Below are 25,828 nucleotides of genomic sequence, written 5' to 3'. Positions count from 1 at the left end.
ATGTGAACAGCTTTTGGCAAAAAAATGCGTTGAAAATCCCTCTGTTCAGCGTTTGTTTTTAAAGCGATTTTAGAGTTTAACTACACTTTACATTGAGGCGTAATTGCATCCGAAATGCTGCAGGATTTGCGTTTGTTTGGGGAATAAAAATCACATTGCTCAGGTGTGTACTAGCCCATACGAACAACTTTAGCCAAGAGTTTTTGGAATTTCAGTCACCAGCAAAGAGAGCAGGAATATCTGTGTATCCCCTACATGTGTAACCATGTGATGATCCACCATACAGCTCAGTGGAAGACCAAAAAGACAGAGCAGCTGTCTTATTCTACTCTCTCCCTCCGTTGTATCTGCTGGGAAGAGGTGGTAGTCTTATATCACAAGATGTGTGAGGTAATGTGGTTTGCATGCAGGACCTGACTAGCATGGCAATGGGCAGTAGGGGATGGAAAAGGAAGCTGCACAGCAGCAGCAACTTGGGAGAGAGACCAGGGCGCCGGAGAGCACATGAATTATTACTTCAGAATCTTTCCTAGGTGTCAGATATACACAGCAAGTGGCTGTTTTAACATTCCAGACTGAAAGCTTTTCTTCTCATCTTGCTGGCCCATGCCTCGTTCTAACAATATCCAAACTAAAGGTGGCCACACACCATACAATGTTTTATATTTCTTCTCGGTTCAAGAATTGTAACATTTGAAATATCTGACCAATGTGTCATACACGTGTTCCATTTTTCCCCAATTATGGGAAAAATGATTGAAAGTTCTGGATAATGTTTGGGTCTATAAATCAAGATATTGACAATCTACCCTACACAATTCAATTTTTTTAAAATTTGGTCAGAAAAATATGCTGCCCCTGATCGTTTATTTTTAAAAACCGGAAATTCAATGAGATTTCTTGCTTAAATTAAAAAAATCTTCTATAACTGATTGTTTGTTTTTTTTGAATCTTTTTATTGTAGTGTTTGCGTGTGTGTCCACCTTAAGGTTCATTCCAGAAGCTTTGATCACTTGAATTAATTCTGCCAGTGATTTATTGTCCCCAACCTAATGCATTGATAAATTTGCAATTAAAATCCACACAGTTTTTCTGTTGAAAAGCATAAAGAGACACACAGGTGAATTAGAATCTAGTGGTATGGGTAGTAGCAGCCGGGGATTGATGGTCATATAACCTTGAACTGCATTGTTTGTCAGTGAAGTAATAGTTGAATTTTGGTTTTCAGTAAAATTTTTGATAAAATCTGACCAAATGTATAGAGTATAGGCAATCATTTGTTTGGCTGTTACTAGCCAGTGTATGGCAAGGTTAGTAGTTAGATTGTATGATGTCACTATATCTGTTGTAACTACCGTATTAATTGATGAAGACAAGAATCCGCAAAGAATCAGTCAGAAAATCTATTGCACATGTGTGTAAGGTGGCTTTGCTTTTGTTTCCGTTCAATCACTGACTAGGAAATCGATCTGAATTATTGGTTGCTCATGGATCAGCTTATAAACAAGTCAGTTGGAGAGGTGAGAGTTTAAAAACAGAGTTCATGATGGACTGTAGTTGATCCATTTGGTTTGCAAGTATTTCATGCGAGTTAAAGTAGTCAAGTCAACAAATGATATTCAGTAGTGGTGCATTGTGGGTAACTACAAATGTTCACTCGTAGCTGAATTATTACAAGTTTCCTTCTGTTTTAACTAAGAGGGCAAATTTCTCCAAGCATTGCTTATTCATAGGAGAGCTTTTCAGTCTCTTTTATCCCCCTATACAGGGAGTGCAGAATTATTAGGCAAATGAGTATTTTGACCACATCATCCTCTTTATGCAGGTTGTCTTACTCCAAGCTGTATAGGCTCGAAAGCCTATTACCAATTAAGCATTTTAGGTGATGTGCAGCTCTGTAATGAGAAGGGGTGTGGTCTAATGACATCAACACCCTATATCAGGTGTGCATAATTATTAGGCAACTTCCTTTCCTTTGGCAAAATGGGTCAAAAGAAGAACTTGACAGGCTCAGAAAAGTCAAAAATAGTGAGATATCTTGCAAAGGGATGCAGCACTCTTAAAGAGACTCCGTAACAAAAATTGCATCCTGTTTTTTATCATCCTACAAGTTCCAAAAGCTATTCTAATGTGTTCTGGCTTACTGCAGCACGTTCTACTATCACCATCTCTGTAATAAATTAGCTTATCTCTCTCTTGTCAGACTTGTCAGCCTGTGTCTGGAAGGCTGCCAAGTTCTTCAGTGTTGTGGTTTTGTGATGTATCTCCCCCCTCCAGGCCCCTCTCTGCACACTGCTGTATGCTATTTAGATTAGTGCAGCTTCTGTCTGCTCTATTATCTTTTACAAGCTGGATAAATCCTCCTCTGAGCTGGCTGGGCTTTCACATACTGAGGAATTACATACAGGCAGAGCTGTCTGCACTCTGCAGGAAGAAACAGCCTGACACTTCAGTGGAAGATAGCTGCAGGGGGAAAGAAACACACAAATGATCTCTTGAGATTCAAAAGGAAGGCTGTATACAGCCTGCTTGTGTATGAATGTATTTTCTATGTGTGGACATACTGTACATCAACCTACTTCCTGTTTTGGTGGCCATTTTGTTTGTTTACAAACAAACTTTTTAAAACTGTTTTTAACCACTTTTAATGCGGCGGGGAGCGGCGAAATTGTGACAGAGGGTAATAGGAGATGTCCCCTAACGCACTGGTATGTTTACTTTTGTGCGATTTTAACAATACAGATTCTCTTTAAAATTGCAAAGCTTCTGAAGCGTGATCATCGAACAATCAAGCGTTTCATTCAAAATAGTCAACAGGGTCGCAAGAAGCGTGTGGAAAAGCCAAGGTGCAAAATAACTGCCCATGAACTGAGAAAAGTCAAGCGTGCAGCTGCCAAGATGCCACTTGCCACCAGTTTGGCCATATTTCAGAGCTGCAACATCACTGGAGTGCCCAAAAGCACAAGGTGTGCAATACTCATAGACATGGCCAAGGTAAGAAAGGCTGAAAGACGACCACCACTGAACAAGACACACAAGCTGAAACGTCCAGACTGGGCCAAGAAATATCTCAAGACTGATTTTTCTAAGGTTTTATGGACTGATGAAATGAGTGAGTCTTGATGGGCCAGATGGATGGGCCCGTGGCTGGATTGGTAAAGGGCAGAGAGCTCCAGTCCGACTCAGACGCCAGCAAGGTGGAGGTGGAGTACTGGTTTGGGCTGGTATCATCAAAGATGAGCTTGTGGGGCCTTTTCGGGTTGAGGATGGAGTCAAGCTCAACTCCCAGTCCTACTGCCAGTTTCTGGAAGACACCTTCTTCAAGCAGTGGTACAGGAAGAAGTCTGCATCTTTCAAGAAAAACATGATTTTCATGCAGGACAATGCTCCATCACACGCGTCCAAGTACTCCACAGCGTGGCTGGCAAGAAAGGGTATAAAATAAGAAAAACTAATGACATGGCCTCCTTGTTCACCTGATCTGAACCCCATTGAGAACCTGTGGTCCATCATAAAATGTGAGATTTACAAGGAGGGAAAACAGTACACCTCTCTGAACAGTGGCTGGGAGGCTGTGGTTGCTGCTGCACGCAATGTTGATGGTGAACTGATCAAAACACTGACAGAATCCATGGATGGCAGGCTTTTGAGTGTCCTTGCAAAGAAAGGCTGCTATATTGGTCACTGATTTGTTTTTGTTTTGTTTTTGAATGTCAGAAATGTATATTTGTGAATGTTGAGATGTTATATTGGTTTCACTGGTAAAAATTAATTGAAATGGGTATATATTTGTTTCCCTATTTAGATATCCCCCTAAAATAGCTAAAACTAAAAACAAACTAAAGACTACTTTCAAAAATATTCAGCTTTCATATTAATGAGTTTTTGGGTTCATTGAGAACATAGTTGTTGTTCAATAATAAAAATATTCCTCAAAAATACAACTTGCCTAATAATTCTGCACTCCCTGTACATTCCTAGTGGTTTGGGTCACCCCGAGCTGCTTGGTTACTCTGTTGTACTGGTCCAAGCCCTATCCCATACAGCCATACCCTGCCATGTACTGATGAGGACCAAAAGTCCGAAACAGGCTGTCTACATGTGGGGTGATGTGAATGTGTAATATTAAAAGCTATAGGCATGCTATACACCAGCGGTTCTGGATGCTTCTCTGGCTTACAGGGGCGAAAAGAGATAATTTGCGTATTCAGTAGTGGTGCATTGTGGGTAACCACAAATGTTCACTTATAGCTGAATTATTGCAAGTTTCCTTCTGTTTTAAGAAGGCAAATTTCACCAAATTATAGCGACATGCACAAGTAATTTAGCTATATCTTGAATAAGGAAGGAGCAAATGCATGGTATATTTTCCATATGAAAACCACAGGAGGTGGTTAGTTTGTCAATGAGGTTTGCATGCAGTCAGTTGGTTAACATCAGTGTCCTGGGGCCCCCAGCAAGAATATTGAATGGCACCCTGCACACAACCCTAAACTCCACTCCTCGTAGTGGGTGGCCAGTTTATTCTCTCCCCTCTACCAAGTCCATGCAGTCTCTTCTGCTTGCCGTGTTCCCTGCACTGTATGCAGACATCCTGCGGCTCCTGATTACGTCATGCATCAGGAGAAACAAGTGAGTAAATCTAGCAGTGATCCCTACACTACTCTGCACTAGAGGGGGAGGAAGGAGTGGCAGACCCTATAGCACCAGGCTCCCCCTTGTGGGGGCTGTTGTTATGCCACTGCATGCATTGTGTATTTTACATGACCTACCTCCAAAGCCTACACACACACACTAGACAAGTCATTTGAAATGTCTAACGAATGGCTGATATCGTCATATTGGATGACAATCTTTATAAAAATTGTAGCTAAAAGACGTTAAACAAGTGACCTATCTCTGGTATTCTGCTCGATTCTACTAGCGGATCAAATTAGACAACTATTGGGCAGATATCGTGCAGTCGACTGGGCTTTATTCAGACATTTTTTCAGAGCATCTGCGCATGTCTAGTGAAATGTGACTTCATCTTGTGTGCGCGCAATTCAAACGGAATATCGCTGTATATGGACAACATAGTTTAAACTAGTTGTTGTTTCTTTATGCCAGGTAATGTTGTTTTGAGCAACGTCACACTCCTTTTGTGTGTGCCGACATTAATCTAGCGTGTATACGGACTGGAGGGGCGCACTTTGGAGTCTCAGCCTTGGGCGCTGGAAGACCTTGTGCCACCTCTGCACGATACACACATAGACATATGACTATGGTAAGGATTAGATTGCGAGCCCCTCTGAGGGACAGTTAAGTGACAAGACAATATGCTCTGTACAGCGCTGTGGAAGATGTGGCGGCTGTATAAATATAAAATAATAATAATAACATTGGTTGCTGGAGGTTAGAAGTGAAGATTTTAAATCCAGTGTAGTGCTATGTGAGCTGTAATGTGGTAAACTGAAGTATTCCCAAGTGACTGCAGCGCAGCTGGTATAGGAGGAGTGTGCTTGGAAATGCAGGTGTAGAACGTCAGCTAAGCTTGTCACTGTCTAAACAGATCCCGTGGTTAGTTGCTTCAGCTGAATTCATGACCTCAGTAGGATTAGCTTCAGAGATCAGAATGCAGAGGAAACTTAGAGAATTGTAAAAGCTGAGAGCTGTGCTTTACACATTTCCTGCAGTAGGAGAGGATATGTGTGTTTTATCACAATACTTTATGAAAAATAGACTCATTAGGTTAATGCTCAGAGCAATTACCAGATACACATATTTAGATGCTAATAGCTTTTACTCTTCATAGTACTGCTTTCCCACTTTTACATTTTAACTAATAACTATGGTACCTACTGACCGAGCACTTTCATCCCAGCGCAGGAGACTTGGGTGCAGCAGTGAGTAACGTCAGCGGCATCAGAAGACAGAGCTGAAGTTACTTATAAAACACTATAATTTGGCTTCCAGCAATTACTGGAAGCCTATTTATTTTATACCCCACCATCCATGGCGGCTTGGAGGGGGAATAGTATTTAATATGGCCGGGACTTGTGCAGCAGCAGGATCAGCCATATACTGGCTGTATCCTGCGCCTAAGTCTCCTGCGCCGATTCCTCCTGTACATCCTACAGACATGCAATGACTGCTTTCTTTCATTTTCATGAGCTAGCATTATTGTCTACGTATGGTTTCCCCTTGCCTCTCCTTTGCAGTAGTGGAAACACAGAATACCAAGATAGCTCAGGGTGACTCAGAACCACTAGGCAAGTAAAAGGGGATTAAAGGATCCCTGAGCCATAATGAAAGTGTCCCCTTTTACTTACCTCGGGCTTCTTCCAGCCTCTGCAGCCTTGGAGGTCCCTCGCTTTCCTCCTGGTTCCCTTCCTTGATTGGCTGTACAGCAGACAATGTTAAAACATACAATCAGAAGGTGGTAAAGAGATTTTTTTTGCAAGTAGAAGTGTCATCCAGATACACGAATTACAAGGGAACTTGCTAGGATTGTGAGGTATTTATGGCAAATAGATAAGACCCTTGGTTTACTTAACGCCTACACAGACTCAGGCTGACATGTTTTCTAAAGACCCTATCCTGTTCAGTGTACGCTGCTGGGGCCTGGAAACCGTTAACTGGATGTTACAGAGCAGGGGGGGGGGGCACAGTGCCCCTGTGTAGCGCAGCCACTGGATTATGCATTACTGGAAACTCTATATTGGGTCTTTTATATGGAAATGTATACTCTCAAAGCTCATGGAAGCAGACAAAATCACCACTAATGGTAACAAAACCTTAATGAACGTATGTAGGGATATTTGAAATTTTGTGCCATAGGGAAGTATTGCCTCTATTGATACAGGAAGTAACACTATAGTTATTGGCAGTGGCACGGCCCTGTACTTGATTCTAAATATAAATGATGAAGAGGGTGGATACCTTAAGTATACAGTAAAGCTGTGTAAAAATATACACAGCAACAATTTTATTAGACATGGTAAAAGTTAATATAAAAACGGGATGCAGCAGGTAAAGCCTTAGGCTTTCAGTAGATGTGTTTGGATATATGATTATATATTTTAAGTAAAATTACATGATTGTAATGATATACTAAACACTGCTTCACCAACCATTACTGCAAGCATTACAATCCTAGTGTAAGCACATATCCATGCTTATGGCAATGGTAAACGCAGTCCTATGTTTTAACATGGCAAGGTGATAGCTTGTCCACAATTTGGCCCGATCTTGACCTGCTTCCATTTTTACTTTATCCTCCAAGTCCAACCTTCTTGCAAAGGAACATTGTTAATTGTTTTGTTCTTTTCTGTTCTTACATTAGTGTTCAGTTAAGATGCGCAGAGTAAATTTGGCGAGGCTGTTACAGGTGTCCCTAAAAGGTTGGTGAAGGAAAAAAATATATACATACCATCTAGGCTGGTCGCTCCCTCGCCGTCATTCTGTGCCGCCTGGATCCTCCGCAATTTGCCCCGGAAACTCCTGCAGTTGGGGCCAGTCGGCGCAGTCATGCCGCATTCACCTCTCTGTCACGTTCCCATGGCTGGAGCGTTCTGCACCTGCAGGAATTCTGCACAGGTGCAGAACGCTCCACCGAAACTCCTCTGTCTGAAGGATTGTCCAGGGTGAATTGCAGAGGGTCCAGGCGGTGTAGCAGGGTGGTTGAAGGAGCGATCAGCCTGGAGGGGGCTGGATGAAGCCCCAGGTATATGTGTGTGTGTATATATATATATATATATATATATATATATATATATATATATATATATATATATATATATATATATATATATATATATATATATATATATATATATATATATATATATATATATATATATATATATATATATATATAATATTTTTTTTTCTCCTACCCATCTCAGGTTTCCCTTAAATTAATGTGGTTGGGAACAGGAAGAAGTAGAGAAAAGTAGATCCTTATCTTTGCAGATAAACATATAAATTGATCCAATTTCTGCTGACGTATGAGGAGTTGAGCAGGATAGAGTACAGAAGAATTTCATGCACAATAGGAAGTTTTGTATCTGGGAACACATAAGAAATATGAGGAAAGGGACAGGTTGTACGAATTCTTATAGGCAAGAGTGAAAAGCTGCAAATGGCTTCTTTGGGTCTAATCCAATGAAGATAACTGGGCAGAGTTCTCAATCCACACACACGCATCAATTTTTACAGGCAGGTTTGATCACTCTGATCTAATCTGCTGGTTATCAATGACGCAACAGCAGCATCAATTGTAATTGCAATCAAATAAAAAAAAAAAAATGTTGCGCTTTGCTCTTAGAAATTGGCTTTAAATGGGTTTATATAGAGGCAAATACACAATTTTTCCTTAATCCTACCGGAAATGCTTCTTATGTGGAATATTTCATAGTCTGCTGTGCACCAAATGTTGTGCATCGTACATAAACCATTTTTACGTTGTCAGCGTTTTAAACCTTACTGGCTGGGTCAGCAAAATGGCCAGCATCCTGTGTCAGAAGAGAGATGCTTGCCTCGGAGAACTGCAGTCTGTGAGCTGTCCAAGCTCCTCCCCATACCATCATCGCTGGCATGAGGAAATAAGAGAGGAGCTGGTAAGGGGCACCATTTATTCCAGTTAGTCTTTCCATTTGAGCAGAGATGATCACCTGACCCCTCTCATCTCTCTTCTGCTGAGACACTTTGGGGCCCACACATCAGCTATATAGCTAAGCAGTCTCACTTCATCATCTTATGTTTTTCCTGTTTAGTGTGTAAATAAAGCACTTAGGGCCCTTTTACACTTAATCAGTTGCTCTCAGTTAAAACGGAAAGAAAACTGATTTTCAAAGTATTGCCCATGTTTTCCTATGGCACCTTTCACACTTAAAGAGAACCTGAACTGAAAATAAAAAGTCAAAATAACCATACACAGGTCATACTTACCTGCTGTGTAGTCTACTCCTGAATCTCTTTCTCCTCTCCTGCACCCCATTTGTCCACTGTGATCAATAGAATTCTCCGTCCTCCATTTTAAAAATAGCCATTACCCCATAACAGCTTCTTGGTCAGCACACAGTTAAACTGTAATATCACCCACTTGAGCCATAGAGAAACATGGACATTACCTTGCACATTCAGTTGTAACTGACAGCTACTGATAAATAACTGACAGCAACTGGTATATTTCAGTTCTGACAAAATGTTGTCAGAGCTGGAAGGGATCTCTGTAAGAAGAAAATGGTGAGCATCTGAGAGGAACTGACGGCGAGGTAAGTATGTAATATTCATCTGCAGCTACGTCATGTGTTTATTTTAAATAATTTACTCGCTTTAGGTTCCCTTTAACGCGTTCTAACTGAAATCTTCTTCCCAATGCTCTACTATGGAAAACACGCGTACCAACGCGTACTAACACACACTAACGCACACCAACTGATTAAATGTAAAAGGGGCCTTACTGTTCTTACGCTATAACCAGTGTGTTTATTAAAAAGTTAAGTGATAAATTGCGCACATCCGTTTTACCGGTACTAACATCGGGGTAGAACGTGTGCAATGCTATGGTAACACGAGTTGGCCTTCATAAAAATTTGGATTAATCAGCAATGCACAGTTTTGTACAGTGCATGACTGTACCTTTTGCAGTATATATACTGTACTGTCTCTACTTCTTACTCACCCTCCCACTGCTGAAAAAGATGAGTGCTTTGTGACCATTATTGTATCTACAGTGTAGCAGCTCCTTGCTTCTCATTCTCTCCCAACAACCTTCCCAGTGTTCTTATAAAAGCCATGTGTACCTGCAGGTGTAGAGGTGGTATTTGCTTTATTACACACTGAGCAGGCAGGAGCTAGATAGAAATTGATGAAGCTACCTCACACTCAGGCAAACAGCATCAGCCTTTTCTATTGAAAACTGTTTTGCATACCCAGCTAGCCAGATAATAAAAACCAAAACATTCAAGAATTGTTTATGTGCAAAGCACAAAACTTTGTACATTGCGTAGTTTTATGTATCCCCACATATTATGCATTAAAGAAATGAGAGCATTAACTGGATTTGTGTGACAGTGCAATATTACAATAGTTTTGTGTTGTAATGTGAAGGTAGCATCAGTGCCATCTACAGGTGAGGAGACACTATTACATTTAGTATTTAAAGAAGTGATGTGCAAAGTCTAAGGAGCTGTTTCTACTAGTGTAATCGGCATGCATGCAAATTCGGATGGGGAAACACAACCTATTCATCCCTATAGCCGTGCACGGGAAGGCTAGAGGGACTTGGATGCGTCATGCATTACAGCTGTGCCACATTGCGTCTTGCAAGATGTATGCAGCACACAGTGGAAACGTTCTCTAATACTATGGGATTGATTCATAGCGCTTATGTTGGCCATTTACCATGGGTCACTCTAATTGCACAACATGCACTACGTTGCTTTTTTTTTTTATTGACAGATTTTAGTGAATCATCCCTTATGTGTTCTATGATGGAGTGCGGTCAGTCAGCTGTTAAGCCCCATCTACACGATGCAATTCTTTGTGCGATTCTATTTACGATTCGATTAAATCTGACATGTCCAATCGGGATTCGTTTCAATTTTGATTTGCCATTGCAAAACAATGGCAAATCGAATTGAATCGAAACCCAATCGGACATGTCAGATTTAATCTGATCGTAAATAGAATCGTAATCAAATCGCACAAAGAATCGTATCGTGTAGATGGGGCTTTAGGCTTGGTTCACACTGTGAGCTAAAAGGGTCTGTTTCAGGGAACCGACCGCAATGGATATGTCTAGGGATACTATGTGAATCATAGGATCCATTCAGACATGCAACGATTTGTCCTTTCTGTCCACTGTCTTTTCCATTCATTGCAGTAATGAAACGCAAACTTACTGCATGCACAACAATTACGGACACCTGAGAGAAGTCAGAAGTCATGCAACACACAACTTTTTAAAGTTACGATTAAACTTGCAACATTTTTGAATAATAGGTTGCATGCAGTTTATTATCTAATGACGTGTGTTATCATATTTTAATCATAGCAAGTTGTAGAATCATTTTTGATGTGTCCTCTAGCTTGGACCTCTGTCACATAAAAATTAGGTAGGGACAAACTCAATCCACCATTGAAAAAAAAAAATGTTCAAAATGATGGTCAAGCTTGGGATCAAACTTTGGGAAAAGTTTCAGCAAAACTAGACGAGTCGGTAGCTTACAAAATGCCCGCTTTATAATAGCCCTGGTTTTTAGCTTTTTATAATGGTGACATTTGTGGCCTTTTTCTGCTGTTCAAATTCTGCTGGGGCTATGCAAACACAGTATGGCGCTAAAATACTTTTGTGGAAGAACCACCTGCCCACACTGCCAAAAGCACCCAAACCTGGTTCAGTGATCATGGGATTACTGTGCTTGACTGGACAGCAAACTCACTGACCTGAACCCTATAGAGATTTTATTGGCATTGCAAAGAGAAAGATGAGACATGAGACTGAACAATGCAGAAGAGAAGAAGGCCACTTTTGAAGCATCCTGGTCTTCCATTACACCTCAGCAGTGCCACAGGCTGTGATAGTATATATGCCACGCTGCATTGAGGCAGTAACTGATGCAAAAGGGGCCCAAACCACTGGGTAAATATGCATGAATATATTTTTTAAATGTCCTATATGTTTCAATTTAAAATCTTAGTTTTATTGATTTTCATGTAGTATTCTAATCTTTTGAGATTTTGAGTTTGGGGTTTTCATCTGCAACCCATAATCATCAAAATTATAACAAAGGCTTGAAATATCACGCTTTGCATGTAATGAGTCTATTTCATATATACGTTTAACCTTTTAAGTTGAATAACTGAAATAAAAGGACTTTTGCACAAGTTACACTATTTGCGCTAATTTTTTTTCTTCAATTGTGCAGGAACTGGCACTATACAGATTGACAGACTTCTAACCAAATTTGAGACGTCTCAGGGCTGGAACCCACTAGAGCAATTTTTTTTGAACATTTAGGGAGTGATTCAAAATGCTACCGATTTCCCCAAACGCTCAGCTAATGTTAATGGATGGGCCAAATTCCACTGGAGCGATTGTGATTAGCAAAATCGCAAACACAGGACATGCTGCATTTTTGATCGTTAGCGTTTTGCATTAATTAGCATTAGCGTTTCTGCAATGTATTGTATATAAATGCTGGCATAATCAGAGCTATACAGAGCGATTTTGTTAGAGTTTTTAAATTACTGCACACTGTAAAAAAATTAATTGAAAGGACCAATCAGAACTAAAAGCGCCAATAGCAAATCGCTACACAAGCTCTACACTTTTTAAAATCGCTACCAAAATCTCCAGAAAATGCTCATGAAATCGCTTACAAAACGCTCATAAAAAATGCTAGTGATTGCGATTAGCGAAAGCGCTTTGTAGTGGGTTCCAGGCCTCAAGGTATGTTTGCAGTGTGGACTTGACGCTGTGTATATAGTAGAATCTCATTCTAGTAAACTTTGTTATAGTAAACCTCTGGAATAGTAAACTCCGTCCTCAGGTCCCAGCAAATGTGTCTGTTTAAATATACAATATATGACCAATTCTGATATAGTAAACTACTTTTCCTAGTCCCTTGGAGTTTACTATAAAGGGAATCTACTGTATTGCATACCAGCTAACACATACATGCTTTTTTTCTGTGCTGTGTCCTGTTACCTTGTAGTTGGACACGACTCTCAGCACCCAGGGGTACCAGATATTGCAATCCTCTAGGGACAAACTAGGATTGGATTTACTCTGTATTTCTCATTTGTGTCAGCAAATAGCAGTATGCGAGCCGTCATTACAGTCACTGACCTGGAACAAATGGAGCAGTTGTAGTGTGAATGTCACGACCTCTGTTTGGAATATTGATGGTGAATAGTCGCTGTAGTAAAACCCATGCTTCCTTTCATCACGGATTCTCTTTAATTTGTTCACCTTTGTGTTGCAAGTTGTGCTCAAGTAACTGGAGAATTGATGGACCAGTATGTGGTTGGGATACTGGCTCATCCTAACATTTATGACTCACTCTTTCCATAAAATCTATTCATAGACAAGGGGAACTGATATGGTATTCATGCTTATTTCAAGGCTTCTGATTTTTGTTATCCATAGATGCAGCTAAGAGGATGTTTTGAATAGAACTCTGCCTTTTCTGTGTTGGATATTTGTTTGCTTTGCTTGACAGCATACGCAGGTGTCTTTGCAGTAAAGGTCAATGAGTCATATAGGAGGTTAAGCATTCTTTACCACGCCTTTCATATGCTATGTTCATTAGATCAGGCTGTGTGAAAAAACATCTTAATTCTAGCTTGGGTGGACTATGCTATTCAGTTCGTTCAGTTTTGCTTTATGCGTAGATGAGAAAAGTATCTGGCATATACATGTGAATTACAATATAAAGGATGTCACTAAAAATGATCTCACAGGTATAGTATGCAGGTTAGCGCTTGCATTAGCGGTCACCTCAATTTATACACCAAATCGGAAGTATGAAAGGGTTTTCTTATTTTTAACTTCTCTTGAACTTAATTGGCTGTTTGAAATGAAGGCAGGCATGAGTGAAAATTTCTCTTCGGTGAAATGACCCTGCGGTGTGTTCATACAACTATTTGCCTACTCTCCCTAGGGTGTGTGGTGCACCGCAATGCCTCCTCCAGACAAAACATGCTATCTAACCAGTTGAGGCTCATAGTTTGCTTTTACATGTAAACTCTTCAGCAGAATTGTCCTTCAAGTGAGTAATTCAGCCTCAGCCCCACACACCCAGTTCTGGTGTCAAAATCTAAAGTTCACCTGCTGTGATTACTTCCATGAGGTTTTTATAGATCTGCCTGCACGGCAAGCTGTAAAGATAAGGCTGTGCAGAGAATGTATGCTTGACTGAAGTGAGAAACTTTATTTTGCTTTGGTAGCTACAGCACAATTGATTTTTTTACTTCTAAAAATGGCTGGATTTTTTAAGTGGGTTTTCTTACAGTACTTATGGAGTGGAAAATTGTAAAATACATGGATAAGAGTATGTACATTTGTTCTAGAATAACATTATTATTATTATTATTATTATTTTTTGCAATGCTGCCAACATTTACTTGGCAGTAAAAATCTGAGGGAGCTATAATCGTTATCCTGCCTCATATACAGTAATACTGATTGGCATGTTGCTTATTGGTGTACCTCACTCTGATGTTTTCCCTTGGGATCTTCTCTACCTCTGGCCGTTTGTTGTGGTATAATTCTTTTCTCTCAGTACTACTGCCAAAATGGTGCACAAGTGAGTAGGGAGGCGGGCTGACATCTTGGTATAGATGCTTTCCAGGGAATGCTTTTGTAAAGAATAGGAAAATACTAAGAATCCCCTGTGAGGAAATGGACTAGTCCAAAACCTGTCAGATGTTAGCCCTCTCCCCAGTATAGACAGCCAGATGTGTCCCCAGTATTCTGTACCCCCCCTTTTGGCATGCCCCCCGATCAATACTTTTGATTGATTTTTGGTCAAAATCAGTGGAAATTCGATCAATTAGACATTTAAAAAAAAAAAATAGATTTCCATCCAGTTTTATCAAATCTGCAGGGAATTGAATGGGAAATCTGTGTGTATGGGCATCTTCAGTATTTATAAACTTACTTCAAGTAACAGTAGAGTTGCTGCTCGTAACAGTTAAATGTTGTCTTCAGATGTTCTGTAACTGCTGTACAGTTGGGTTGTGGCTCATTACTCTACATTAAACAGACTAGGTGTCGGCTTTCCAGAACACACAAATCCATGAAGTTCAAAAAAACATGCTTAGGCCAGAAACCCCACCTAATGCAATGCTATGAGGGATTTTTATAAAATCACATTGCTCAAGTAGGATCACACCCATAGCATTAGATTAGCAAGAGTTTTCAAATCGCAAAGCGCTCAGAAAATCGCTCCTAGTGGGTTTCTGGCCTTATAGTGTCAGTACTGCTGACCCCCTTTCAAATTCCTTCTGTAGCCTTTGGAAGGCTTTGGAAGCACTCGTGCCCCTGAATGTTTCTGAAAACAGGTGCATCCGTACTGCGCATTTGTGAGCGCACTACAGATCTACTCGCCTTCGGACGTATTTAGGGATGCAAGTACTTCCAAAGCAATTCAAGGACTACTGAAAGCTTATTTTGACATTGTAGTCATATTACTTCAATGGGGGAGGGGGGGGGGGTGTCTAGTGGCAGTTGGACAAGGGAATGCAGAGAGGACCAGGAAGGCTCTGTGGGATTTTTTTAAGGTCGGATCAGGTACCATTTAATTTTGTGAAACACTATTTGCCGTACTTTTTTTACTAGCTGGAGAGTGAAATGATCTGGTGTGATAACCTCTCATGTGACTGACTGAATGAATGAATGTGTGAATAGTGGAGAAAACTTCATTGAATCAGGGGCACTGTGTGCAAAGACTGACTGACATAGAAATAAAACAAACATATAGTCCAGGCAAAAGCATCATTAAAGAGGAAGTTTCCATTGAGCCAGTTCTGGTCAGCACTTGCAGAGATGTGAGAACACCATGCAGGGCTATAGGGATTCGGATGCATGCTGCGGGAAATTGCAGCATGCCGTTCAGATTTGCGGCAGCCTGCAAACTGGACGGCAGGCTATTGCACAAAATAGGCAGCGTGTTCGCCGTGGATGTGGGGAAACGCTGCATATCTCTACTTACTGGAAATGGGCCCTAAATCCTAAAGCCCCTGGTGGAGATTCAATGATTATTTTTTCCTGGGGCTCTTCAGTGTTCTCTGTGTTGTAGCCATGGGTATACAGTGAGCTAAATTGTCTGTTTTTAATGTAAATGAGGTGGACCCTGAGGTGAATGAGGTGGTTTTAATGTCCACTGATGGTACACAACATTCCATTTACTGCTAGATTGACAGGTCGAATTGATAGTTTCCTACGTTTTACCAGTTCCCGATCCCTAACTGGATCAATTTTCCAATCACTATTGCACAAATTGATCCTGTTATCGATCGTGAGCTGTTTGGACTTGTCAGAACTCATCAATTAAACCTGTCGATCTGACAGGAAATTGCATGGTATGTACCAGGCCTAATATACGTTAAAATCTTCAATGCTCAAACAAAAACTGCTCAAGAGAACCCTACTTATTAATACATTTTTGGATGATTTTATAAAAAGAAAAACTTTACCAGCTTTATGTGTGCCGTAAGCGGTTTCATTTGTGGTCGGTCAGCTAAATAATTTCCCTAATCATTTGTTTACCTGGCTTGCCACTTTGCACCACTACGCATCAGTTTTCCTCAAAACTTTGACTGAATATCAGAATATAGAATACCACCACTAGCTTTGAGCTGCTTGATGCAGTACAGAGCTGTGCAGCCACAGATGAGGGTGTGCTGCGACCACCCCCTGCACCCTGTGCAGTCTCCTGTGCTCCTGCATTGTTGTTGCTGGGTACCTGCTGTGCATGATTTAATCCAAACCCATTGTGGAAACTGAAAAATCGATCAAGAGGCCACATGGTTTGAACCTGGCCGTGGCGGAGGATAGAGACCACTTCAGCCAGTTACCGTGAGTGTGTACAGCGGCCGCCCAGCATCTGCTAGCATGTTCTCTCCCCTCGCCCGCCCGCGGGAATTCCCTCTTTCTCCCTTAGCCTCCCTCCATAGCAACAGACACATTTCTAGCCTGGAAGCTGCTGACTTGTCTGTACAGCATGAGCAGTGCACTGTCATCCAAGGGGTCGTGTACCGATCAATGCAGGGTGACTTATCCCCTGGTGTTTATGGGACTTTGTTTTTTAGTATATTTTGTTAGGTTTGATCCTTATATTTAATCTAATGTATTAGAAGAAGAAAAGGAACTCAGATTGCATGCAGCTTTGAATAGAATCGATTGGACATATTACTGATCAGCCCAATTCAAAGCTGCGTAGAAATTGTATGAAGTTTGCATGCAAGCTGGAATTATTAGCATTTCATTGACCTTAAGTACTTATCAGCATGATTTTGGGATGTGGGCGTTCGCTAGAATGCCTGGGGGAAGCCCATGCCAACATGGGAAGAGCATACTCTATTTAGATGATATTCTGACCGAGATCCAAACCTGACACTCTAAAGCCTGGTACACACTCTCAATTAGGTTTTGCCAATCACTGACCAATTGTACCACTTCCACCTAGTATGAGGATCAACGAGTTTTGAATGCTATGGACAGGTTGTGTAAGTAAACTCTCATACTACATGGAGGTGGTAGAATTGGTCACTGATCGGCCAATCAAAATTGAAGGTGTGTACCAGGCTTAATGCTACAAGGTGAGAGTGCAATCCACTACACCACCACCCCGGTTCCTTGTATTTAATATGTTTTTTCACTAGACCACTGTACCATCTATTCCATTCCACAATATTCTTTACTTTCCTACATCCAGACACATTGTAATTGCATTATGAGGACTTCTGCTTCCTGCAGTGTTTATCTCGAAAGCTGAGTTAAAATAATTGTGATTGATTTTCTCTGAAACCAGGAAGAAAATCAATCACTTTTATCATGGTGTGTACAGGAAATATATACTCCCTGTTTTCTCTAATATACTGCATGGATTTAAGAGCAATAAATATGTAATATTGATGGGAGAGACCTTGGTGGGGAATTTCCTGTAAAACGCATGCATATAGATTTGCACCTCCCTTCTCTTGCGAAACATAACTGGCAAACAGCTGATAGAATTTTCAGCATTTTTTCCTAAATGAAATGTTTATTTTAGTGCTAATCCTTTTTAATGCCTTTTTAAACAGTTTCTGTAATGTTTACAGATTTTTCTAACCTAATAAAGGGACCCATACACTTATTGATTTCCCTGTTCGATTACCTGCAGATTCGATTGATGTGCAGGGAATGGATTGCCCCAAAATGGCTGATCAATCGACTTTTGGTTGATTTTTGACCAAAAATATTTGAAAATATTGATTGCACAGGATGGAAGATCTAGGTCTATTGGGGAGGGGAAGGAGCGGCAATATATCAATGGCTCATAGCATTGGACTGCACCGAGTGACAATCTATAAAAGTAGATTTATTAAAACTCTGCATTTCTCTGTTGTATTATAACATTTGTTTCTCTATTTCTTTACAGTTTCACTGGCTGGATCACTCCAGAGCTTTGAAAACTTTGCAAATGGATTTGTAGTTATTGAGTCATGACTGCAAGAGTAGAGCTAACAACGAGGACCACAAGGAGTGAGAGTAAACCCACAAGGTCCTATATAACTCCTCTTTCAGATGCAAGCAATAAATCCAGTGATTCTAGCATATCCAGTTCCCTTATCATTGCTGAGGACACAAGAGGCTCCTCCAAACCTTCAAGCATGTTCGGTACTGGACTAAAGCCAAGACTTTCACCAAAGCCATTTACAAGGGAAAGACCTGAAAGCAAGTCAGTGGGCGTCATCTCCACTCTGCTGATAGATGAGGAACCACAAAGTGATGTGCCATTTCAAACCTCTACCAGCATTGCATTGTTTGGTAGTACAAAAACTGAGGAACCGGAACGAGTAGGTCGTAGAATTATCACCTCTAAATATCCACTAAACTTTGAAGAGGACCAAGGAAACAAGTCAGATCTCTTTTCACCTGTAATTTTGAGAGACAAAAAGTCAAGATCCAGTTTTGTACCAGCCAGTGAATCTAAATCTGCTTTACTAGATGATGAATCTAAAGTAACCTCCAAGCCTCCAATAATGTCCAGAAGAGCTGATGTTTCACAAGAGCAAGAAAAGATTGTTGGCTCCTTCAGAAGACCTTCAGCAGATACTGCAGACAAACAAAAGGGGAGCCTGGATAATGTTAAACATAACACATCCCATCTTGATGCAATGGATAGCTTAAAAGTTCGAGATCAGTTAAGGCCAAAACGTCGTCCTGTGTCTGCTTTGTTTCTGGATTCTGAAAATGATCAAACGTCTGACAATAAAGTAACAGAACAGAGGACCTGGAATAGGAGACCTCTTTCTGAGGACCTTACCTCATTATTTGAAAGTAGAGGCTTGGGAAACAAAAAAGAGAGCCCTTCTGAAGAATTCAAAGAAAACAGACCTTTAAGAAAAAAATCATTTAGTAGCAATATTACAGAAGAGCAGTCAGATGCAGTGACCAAAGCAGGAGAATTCACACAAAGTGCCCGTAACGAAACTGGAACGGATGGCATTGGAATTTCTTCTAGGAATATGTTTTCTGCGAGGGGGACAAAAGATACAACAGAAAGAAAATCCAGTAGAGATCTGGGAATACCTATGGAAGCGAGTTCTACAGTTAATAGGCCAACAAATAGTATTAACACAGTTTCCAAAACTCCTGATCACGATGATAGTCCTACCAGAGCGGTAAAAAATGCAAATGGAAGCGGCACTTCTCCTGTTACCATGAGACAACGGCTCAATCTCTATCTGGCCAACACCAGCTCTTCAGTGGATTTAGCTGATCCACCTTCAAGTAAAGAAGCCAAAACTGCACCTAGTATTGAGAGAACGACTAGAGGAAATGTTTCTGATATGGATATGGAGTTTGGAAGACCACGGACAGCATCACAGTCTCAGGCTGCAGATGTGAAAAAGTATGTATGGCTAAGCACACTAAGCACAAACATTTTTCAGTTTTACAGTTCGTATCAAACCTAAAGGAAAGTAAACTGAGAAAAATTGTATCTGCAGTCCTAATCCTAAATAGGATTTTACTGGAATCCCATAGTTTTTTGTATAAAACCTATGTTTAAAGTGAACCTAAACTGACCTGTAAAAAACGAGTTTCACGTACCTGGGGCTTCTACCAGCCCCCTGTGTCCCCTCTGTGCCTGCGCAGTCACTGAACGATCCTGTGGTGCCCCTCTTTCGTTTAGGTGCGCGGCTCTGGTCCGTGTGCCTCCTGATGGCACTCCTGTGAATGGGAGCACTCTGCACATACGCAGTATGGGGAAATCTCTACTGCACATGCACAGAAAGCTCCCAATGATGGCAGCGCATGCGCAGTGTCTGTTGACTCGCTGGCCCGAAAGGGGCGCTGCAGGGGACTTGAGGGTCGTTCAGTGATGGCACAGGGCAGCTGCAGGGGGCTGGTAGAGGCCCCAGGTAAGAGAAACTTGTTTTTTACAGGTCGGTTTAGGTTCCCTTTAAAATGTTGACCTCCTTTGGTACACAGGGACATTTGTAAATGTGTTTATCTGTTCCCTGCACTCTGATTTTAAGCCACATAGTATTTTACAACCTCTAATTACTGATCAGTGAGATATATGCTATAGTGTGACTACAATGGGTTGCTAAATCATCTCTAAAGGGAACCTGAAGCAAGTAAAATTATTTAAAATAAACACATGACTTAGCTGCAAATGAATATTACATACTTACCTCACCGTCAGTTCCTCTCAGAAGCTCACAATTTTCTTCTTACAGTGATCCCTTTCAGTTCTGACAATATTTTGTCAGAACTGAAATATACCAGTTGCTGTTAGTTATATATAAGCAAATGTCAGTTACAACTGAATGTGTGAGGTAATGTCCATGTTTCCTTATGGCTCAAGTGGGTGATATTACAGTTTAACAGCATGCTGACCAGGAAGCTGTTATGGGGTAATGGCCATTTTTAAAATGGAGGACAGAGATTTCCATTGATCACAGTGGACAAATGGGACGCAGGAGAGGAGAAAGAGATTGAGGAGTAGCGTACACAGGAGGTAAGTATGACCTGTGTATGGTTATTTTTACTTTTTATTTTCAGTTCAGGTTCTCTTTAAATACTGACGCATCTGAATTATGCAGATTCTGGGGCTACTTACACATAAGCAGTGCCTAAACTGCATCTAGCTAGCCACAAGACCTGTATAATTAATATGCGTCTGTATTTGAATGGATGGGTCTGCAACACTGGACTGCACAGAAACTGTAATTTAGAGCCCTGAATTATTGACCCATGCAGTAAGAAAAAAGGTACACAGCCTTGTATAAAGGGCTGTATATATACATGGTTATCTCATCAGGGTACATGGAACTACTGTATAGGGACCCTTTAAATTTGAAATGACACATTATTATTTCTGCCGTGATCAGTAGTATAGGATAATAATTTAATCTGTTTCCAATATTTGGTTCTGTTATTGCTTTAGGCCTCTTTCACATTGTCACACGCAGATGGCCGTGCGATCAGAAAGCAACGCGTACGATCGCACGCCATCTGCGTTTTCATGCGTGGCGTGGCTGATCCCACTCACTGTAGTGAATGGGTCAGCTATGCGTTTTGCTTAAAAAAAAAATGCGGGCAGCATGCGTTGGCGCACCACACTGGTACGGAACGCATGCAGTGTGAACATTAGACAGTGCAGCCTATGCACTGATGTCGTGCGTATCTGCCTCCTACACGCGTTGACAAGAGACGGATGGCAACGCGTGTAATGTGAATGAGGCCTAACCTTCGATAATTCAGCCTGTACCTCTGAGACAGTATTTAGCAGGGCTGATTGCTACATCTGATTTTATAGCTGTTGTGCAGGTGCAAATTGATGTACTTTTTAAGATAAAGTAAGCGTAGATTACAGAAGGAAATAATGCTGATATAACATTCAGTAAAAATATGTTTTGCTTCTTTTTATTACCCATACAGTTATCATAATTGCTTTTGTGCACAAGTATTATTGTCTGTTTACAAATTAGTTTATCTGCACTGTAAGCTGCCATTGTAATTGATCGCATTGCTGCTGTATTTATATATTAGATTGTATCCAGTGAGAATGTGTCTTCTCCTTTGAACACTTTTGGTTTGTATTCAGCCAAAGTTTTTGGAGGATACGACCACTTGAAAAATCATTGTTTTTATTTTTATCTCATTAATCTTCTAACCACTGCAATGGGTATGCGCTTAGCTGCTTGACCCCACGAGCTCACTCGTGTTTGCGTTCATGCCCCATCTGTTACAGTGGTCAAGTGGTGCCACCAAACTGCAGGCAAACTTTGTCTGCAGGTTTGTGTTGGCCAATGGGCACACTGTGGACAGTAGACAGAAGTCCATTATAAAGCATGTGTGAAGTTGCCATGGCAAGTGGACGTGGTAGAAAATTCTGGGGAAAAATGTTATGAATGATTTAATGGTCTCGGAGTAAGGTGGTTGAATCCAGATTTCCATCATCCACTCATCTTTATATGATAGAAATTAAAGGGACTCCGAGCAGTGCAGAAACTATGGAAAGATGCATATCATTTTAAAGCTCTCTTTCTCCTCTTTCCAATGATATATAAACCACCACCCTACGCCTTTTAGTTTTCGCTATTTTCGCGATCGAAATTGCCGCGGCCGCGACTTCGATCGCGAAAATAGAGAAAACTAAAAGGCGTAGTGCAACGATTTAGGGGACGTCAGAAAGAGGAGAAAGGGAGCTTTAAAATGATATCCATCTTCCCATAGTTACCTTGTATTACACAGGGCGACTTTTTCTCAAAGTCAGCAGCTCCATTCAGCAGAATGGAGCAGCTGACTTTAGCAAAAAGTCGCCCTGTATAGTACAAGGTAACTATGGGAAGATGGATATCATTTTAAAGCTCTCTTTCTCCTCTTTCTGACGACCCCTAAATCGTTTTAGTTTTCTCTATTTTCGTGATCGAAGCCGCGGCAATTTCGATCGCGAAAATAGCGAAAAACTAAAAGGCGTAGGGTGGTGGTTTATATATCATTGGAAAGAGGAGAAAGAGAGCTTTAAAATGATATGCATCTTTCCATAGTTTCTGCACTGCTCGGAGTCCCTTCAATGTTTGTAGAGTGCCAGGCCATAATGTGTACAGACTGAGGACTAACAGCTGGGAGCCTGAAACGAGAGGTATATGGAGGCTGCCATATTTATTTTCTTTTAAGCAATACCAGTAGCCTGACTCTCCCACTGATCCTCTTCCTCTAAAGGCTCATATACATGAGCCACAAAAAAAAAAAAAAAAAAAAAAAGCAGTGACAGCTCGTCGCCAGGTCCCTCTGTGCAACAGCCGTACACACGGCGCACAGGGGGACACAGATTCGGCGGAAGCTGTTGCCGAAGGTTCCTCTTTCCCCGCCGGAAACTCCATACATTGTGTATAGAGTTGTTGTCGTTAGTCCGCATACACACGGCGGACTAGCGACAGTTGCGTCGATGTTGCGGCGACAGCTGTTGCCGGCGATTGGCCACGTCAATCGCCTGGCGACAGCAGCGACTAACGACGCTTCGGGGTGCGCACCTCATACACACGGGCGATCTGTCGCCGCAACACGCACGTTCAACGTGGTTGCACCGACAGTTGTAGCCCATGTGTATGGGCCATAATATTTTTAGCCTTAGGCCCTGAACAAGCATGCAGCATATGAGGAGTTTCTGACATTTCTGCCAAATGTGACAAGATTAGCTGCATGCTTGTTTCGGGAGTGGGATTCAGACACTACTGCAGCCAAATAGATCAGCAGGATGTCTGGCAACTGGTATTGTTTAAAAGGAAATAAATATGGCAGCCTTGGTATACTGCTCGCTTCAGGTTCTCTTGAAGTAGTTATGGTATTTCTTAGCTTTGCGCACTTGATGATGTCGCATTTTAACTTTTTTTGTCAGGTTTCCGACTTCTTCAAATGTGGAGCCAAGATTAGAAAAAACACTAGATGAGAAGAGTGTCCCGGTGACACAAGATTATGGCATTCAGAAGGTAAGGTTACTCTGCAAGTATCATTTTGCTTTCCTGAAGTGGGAGGTATTTGTTATTATTCAGCTTTATAGGAACCGAAATAAACACCAATAAAGCATCATGTCAGGACTGTGAGTGGCTGTGCAAATCTGTCTTATGATAGGCCAGGCCTACATCCAGAACCTCTGGTTTGTAGCACACCTGTAGCATATACATTTTACACAACCATATAATCCAGATTGCAAATGGCTGTTTAAGGTCCCCTGCACACTGCAAATCCGATTTGCGATTCCGATTTTCCCTGGATGCCATCAAATCCACGCAGCTTGAAGGACCGGTTCAAAATCGGAATCGCATGTAAAATCGCAAATCGGAATGGCATGTAGTGTGCAAGAGGCCTCAGGCTGTTTTGGCCTTCATCAGGATACATCAAAGTATGTGCACTGACATGGATCTGTGAATAGGACTACCAAGGCATAATACTTCCCCCCCACCTCCCCCCCTTTATTGAGGTAAAGTAGTAAATAGGCACATGAGTTAAAAATCATATGAACTATATTCAACCAATTTCTGTCATTTCCAGCTGGTAGAAATCTGCAGCATGCCAATTTCTCTGAAAAGATTTTATAAATACCCACACTACCTTATTGAGAACCTTTTATCTCCTGCTGAATTTTTTGAATGAGTTTTCTCTAAAAACATTGGCAAGAAAAGCTCCCTGAAATTACCTTTTCCTGTGAACCATATCCTCCTCTGCATTCCCTTTCATCACAGGTGTACGCTATATGGTTGTTTGACTTTTGTTCTAACTTGGAGCTCCTCCATGTCTCCACTGTCTCACAGACCACAGAAAGCAATTATCTAATCACTAGGAAAGCGATGCTACTTCTGCAGCTATACTCCACAAACTAAAAACTAGGGAAAACAAATGTCTGTGGTTTTATTGTTTTAAGTACTTAAATATTTACACCCAGCATATACTGTATGCAAAATCATACATGATATGGAGTGCATTAATGGGGTGGTCATTTAGAATGGGTTAAAGTAGACATTCATAGACTGATATTACTGCATCCATAGGACCCATTCATACTTTGTGCTGCATTTTAATGCATTGTACAAGGAATGTATAGGACAGTGTGCCAAGTGTCCAAGACTCTCCTATGAAAACATTTGCAGCGGAGTAGCAAAGTAGTACCTGTGCGTGTTTGTGAAGGGAGCCGTAGCAGAGAGGGCTAAGTTACCTGCATGACCGCCTCTTGCTGCAGCGCTCTTGTCAACTGTCCATCAGAGGGTCTCAAAATCTAATGCCTACTGTAGTCATATGTCTATGTATTTATTGTGTATTGTATGTATCCTAGTCTAGGGCCAATTTAGGGGGACTTCAATTAACATATCTGGTTTTGGGATGTGAGAGGAAACCAGAGTGCCAAAAGGAAACCCACGCGGACACGGGGAGAACATACAAACTCCACACAGGGAGACACGGGGAGAACATACAAACTCTACACAGGGAGAACATACAGACTCCTTTAGTGCCCTGGCTGGGATTCAAACCGAGGACCCAGCGCTGCAAGGCGAGAACGCTAACCACTACGCCACCATGCTGCCGTGCTGATACACACATTAAACTGCACATAGGGTGCATACACAGTTCAATCTTACCCATAAACTAAAATATCATAAAAAACAATATGCTTAAAACCTAGATCAGTGCAGCAAGTCTTTTTAGCCCCTTTTCACACATGCAATATACAATATAATACAGTGAAAAAAGGCCACCCCTATACAGGAACTGAGCACCATTTTTAGCACCCAGGGCATATCAATAGCACATTAAAAATGCATGCTAACAATGTAGCTCATTAATAAAAAAAACAATTTTACCTCTTTTTACATTAAAAATTTTAGCAGAGGTGTTTATTACCCCACTTCTGTGGACAGCAGGGCCTGCCCGACTGCAGAAATCTCAGGCAGATAAGGACTGTTTGTTGCACACATTAGCATAAAGAAAACAAAATCTTGCATAGAGGGGTGGGATGGGAGATAGGACACTGTGCTTCAGAGTTTACAGAAGTCACACATTCTATCTTCACAACTGCTCCTAGATAAATAAGGGCAGCTAGAAGGGGAGGGGGCAAGGCAGCTC

The 25,828-nt window shown here is 41.2% G+C and overlaps 2 protein-coding genes across 3 annotated transcripts in view; both read left to right on the top strand.

Moving 5' to 3' along the window:
• SGSM1 (small G protein signaling modulator 1) overlaps nt 1-25,828 on the top strand; it is a 556,432-nt gene that overhangs the window by 320,090 nt on the left and 210,514 nt on the right. The gene's annotated exons all lie outside the window — the stretch shown is intronic.
• Nucleotides 1-25,828, top strand: part of KIAA1671 (KIAA1671 ortholog) — a 217,252-nt gene that overhangs the window by 34,118 nt on the left and 157,306 nt on the right. The window contains exons 2-3 of the mRNA XM_068239061.1: nt 18,135-19,610; nt 23,610-23,700. Of these exons, the coding sequence (XP_068095162.1) occupies nt 18,199-19,610; nt 23,610-23,700 (1,503 nt within the window). The 5' untranslated portion in view covers nt 18,135-18,198. The remainder of the gene's footprint in view (nt 1-18,134; nt 19,611-23,609; nt 23,701-25,828) is intronic.

Source organism: Hyperolius riggenbachi, chromosome 1 (genome assembly GCF_040937935.1).
Source record: "Hyperolius riggenbachi isolate aHypRig1 chromosome 1, aHypRig1.pri, whole genome shotgun sequence".
NCBI classification, from domain to species: Eukaryota; Metazoa; Chordata; class Amphibia; order Anura; family Hyperoliidae; genus Hyperolius; species Hyperolius riggenbachi.
The sequence above is the reverse complement of the archived record's forward strand: the minus strand, read 5'-3'. Positions and strand labels throughout refer to the sequence as shown.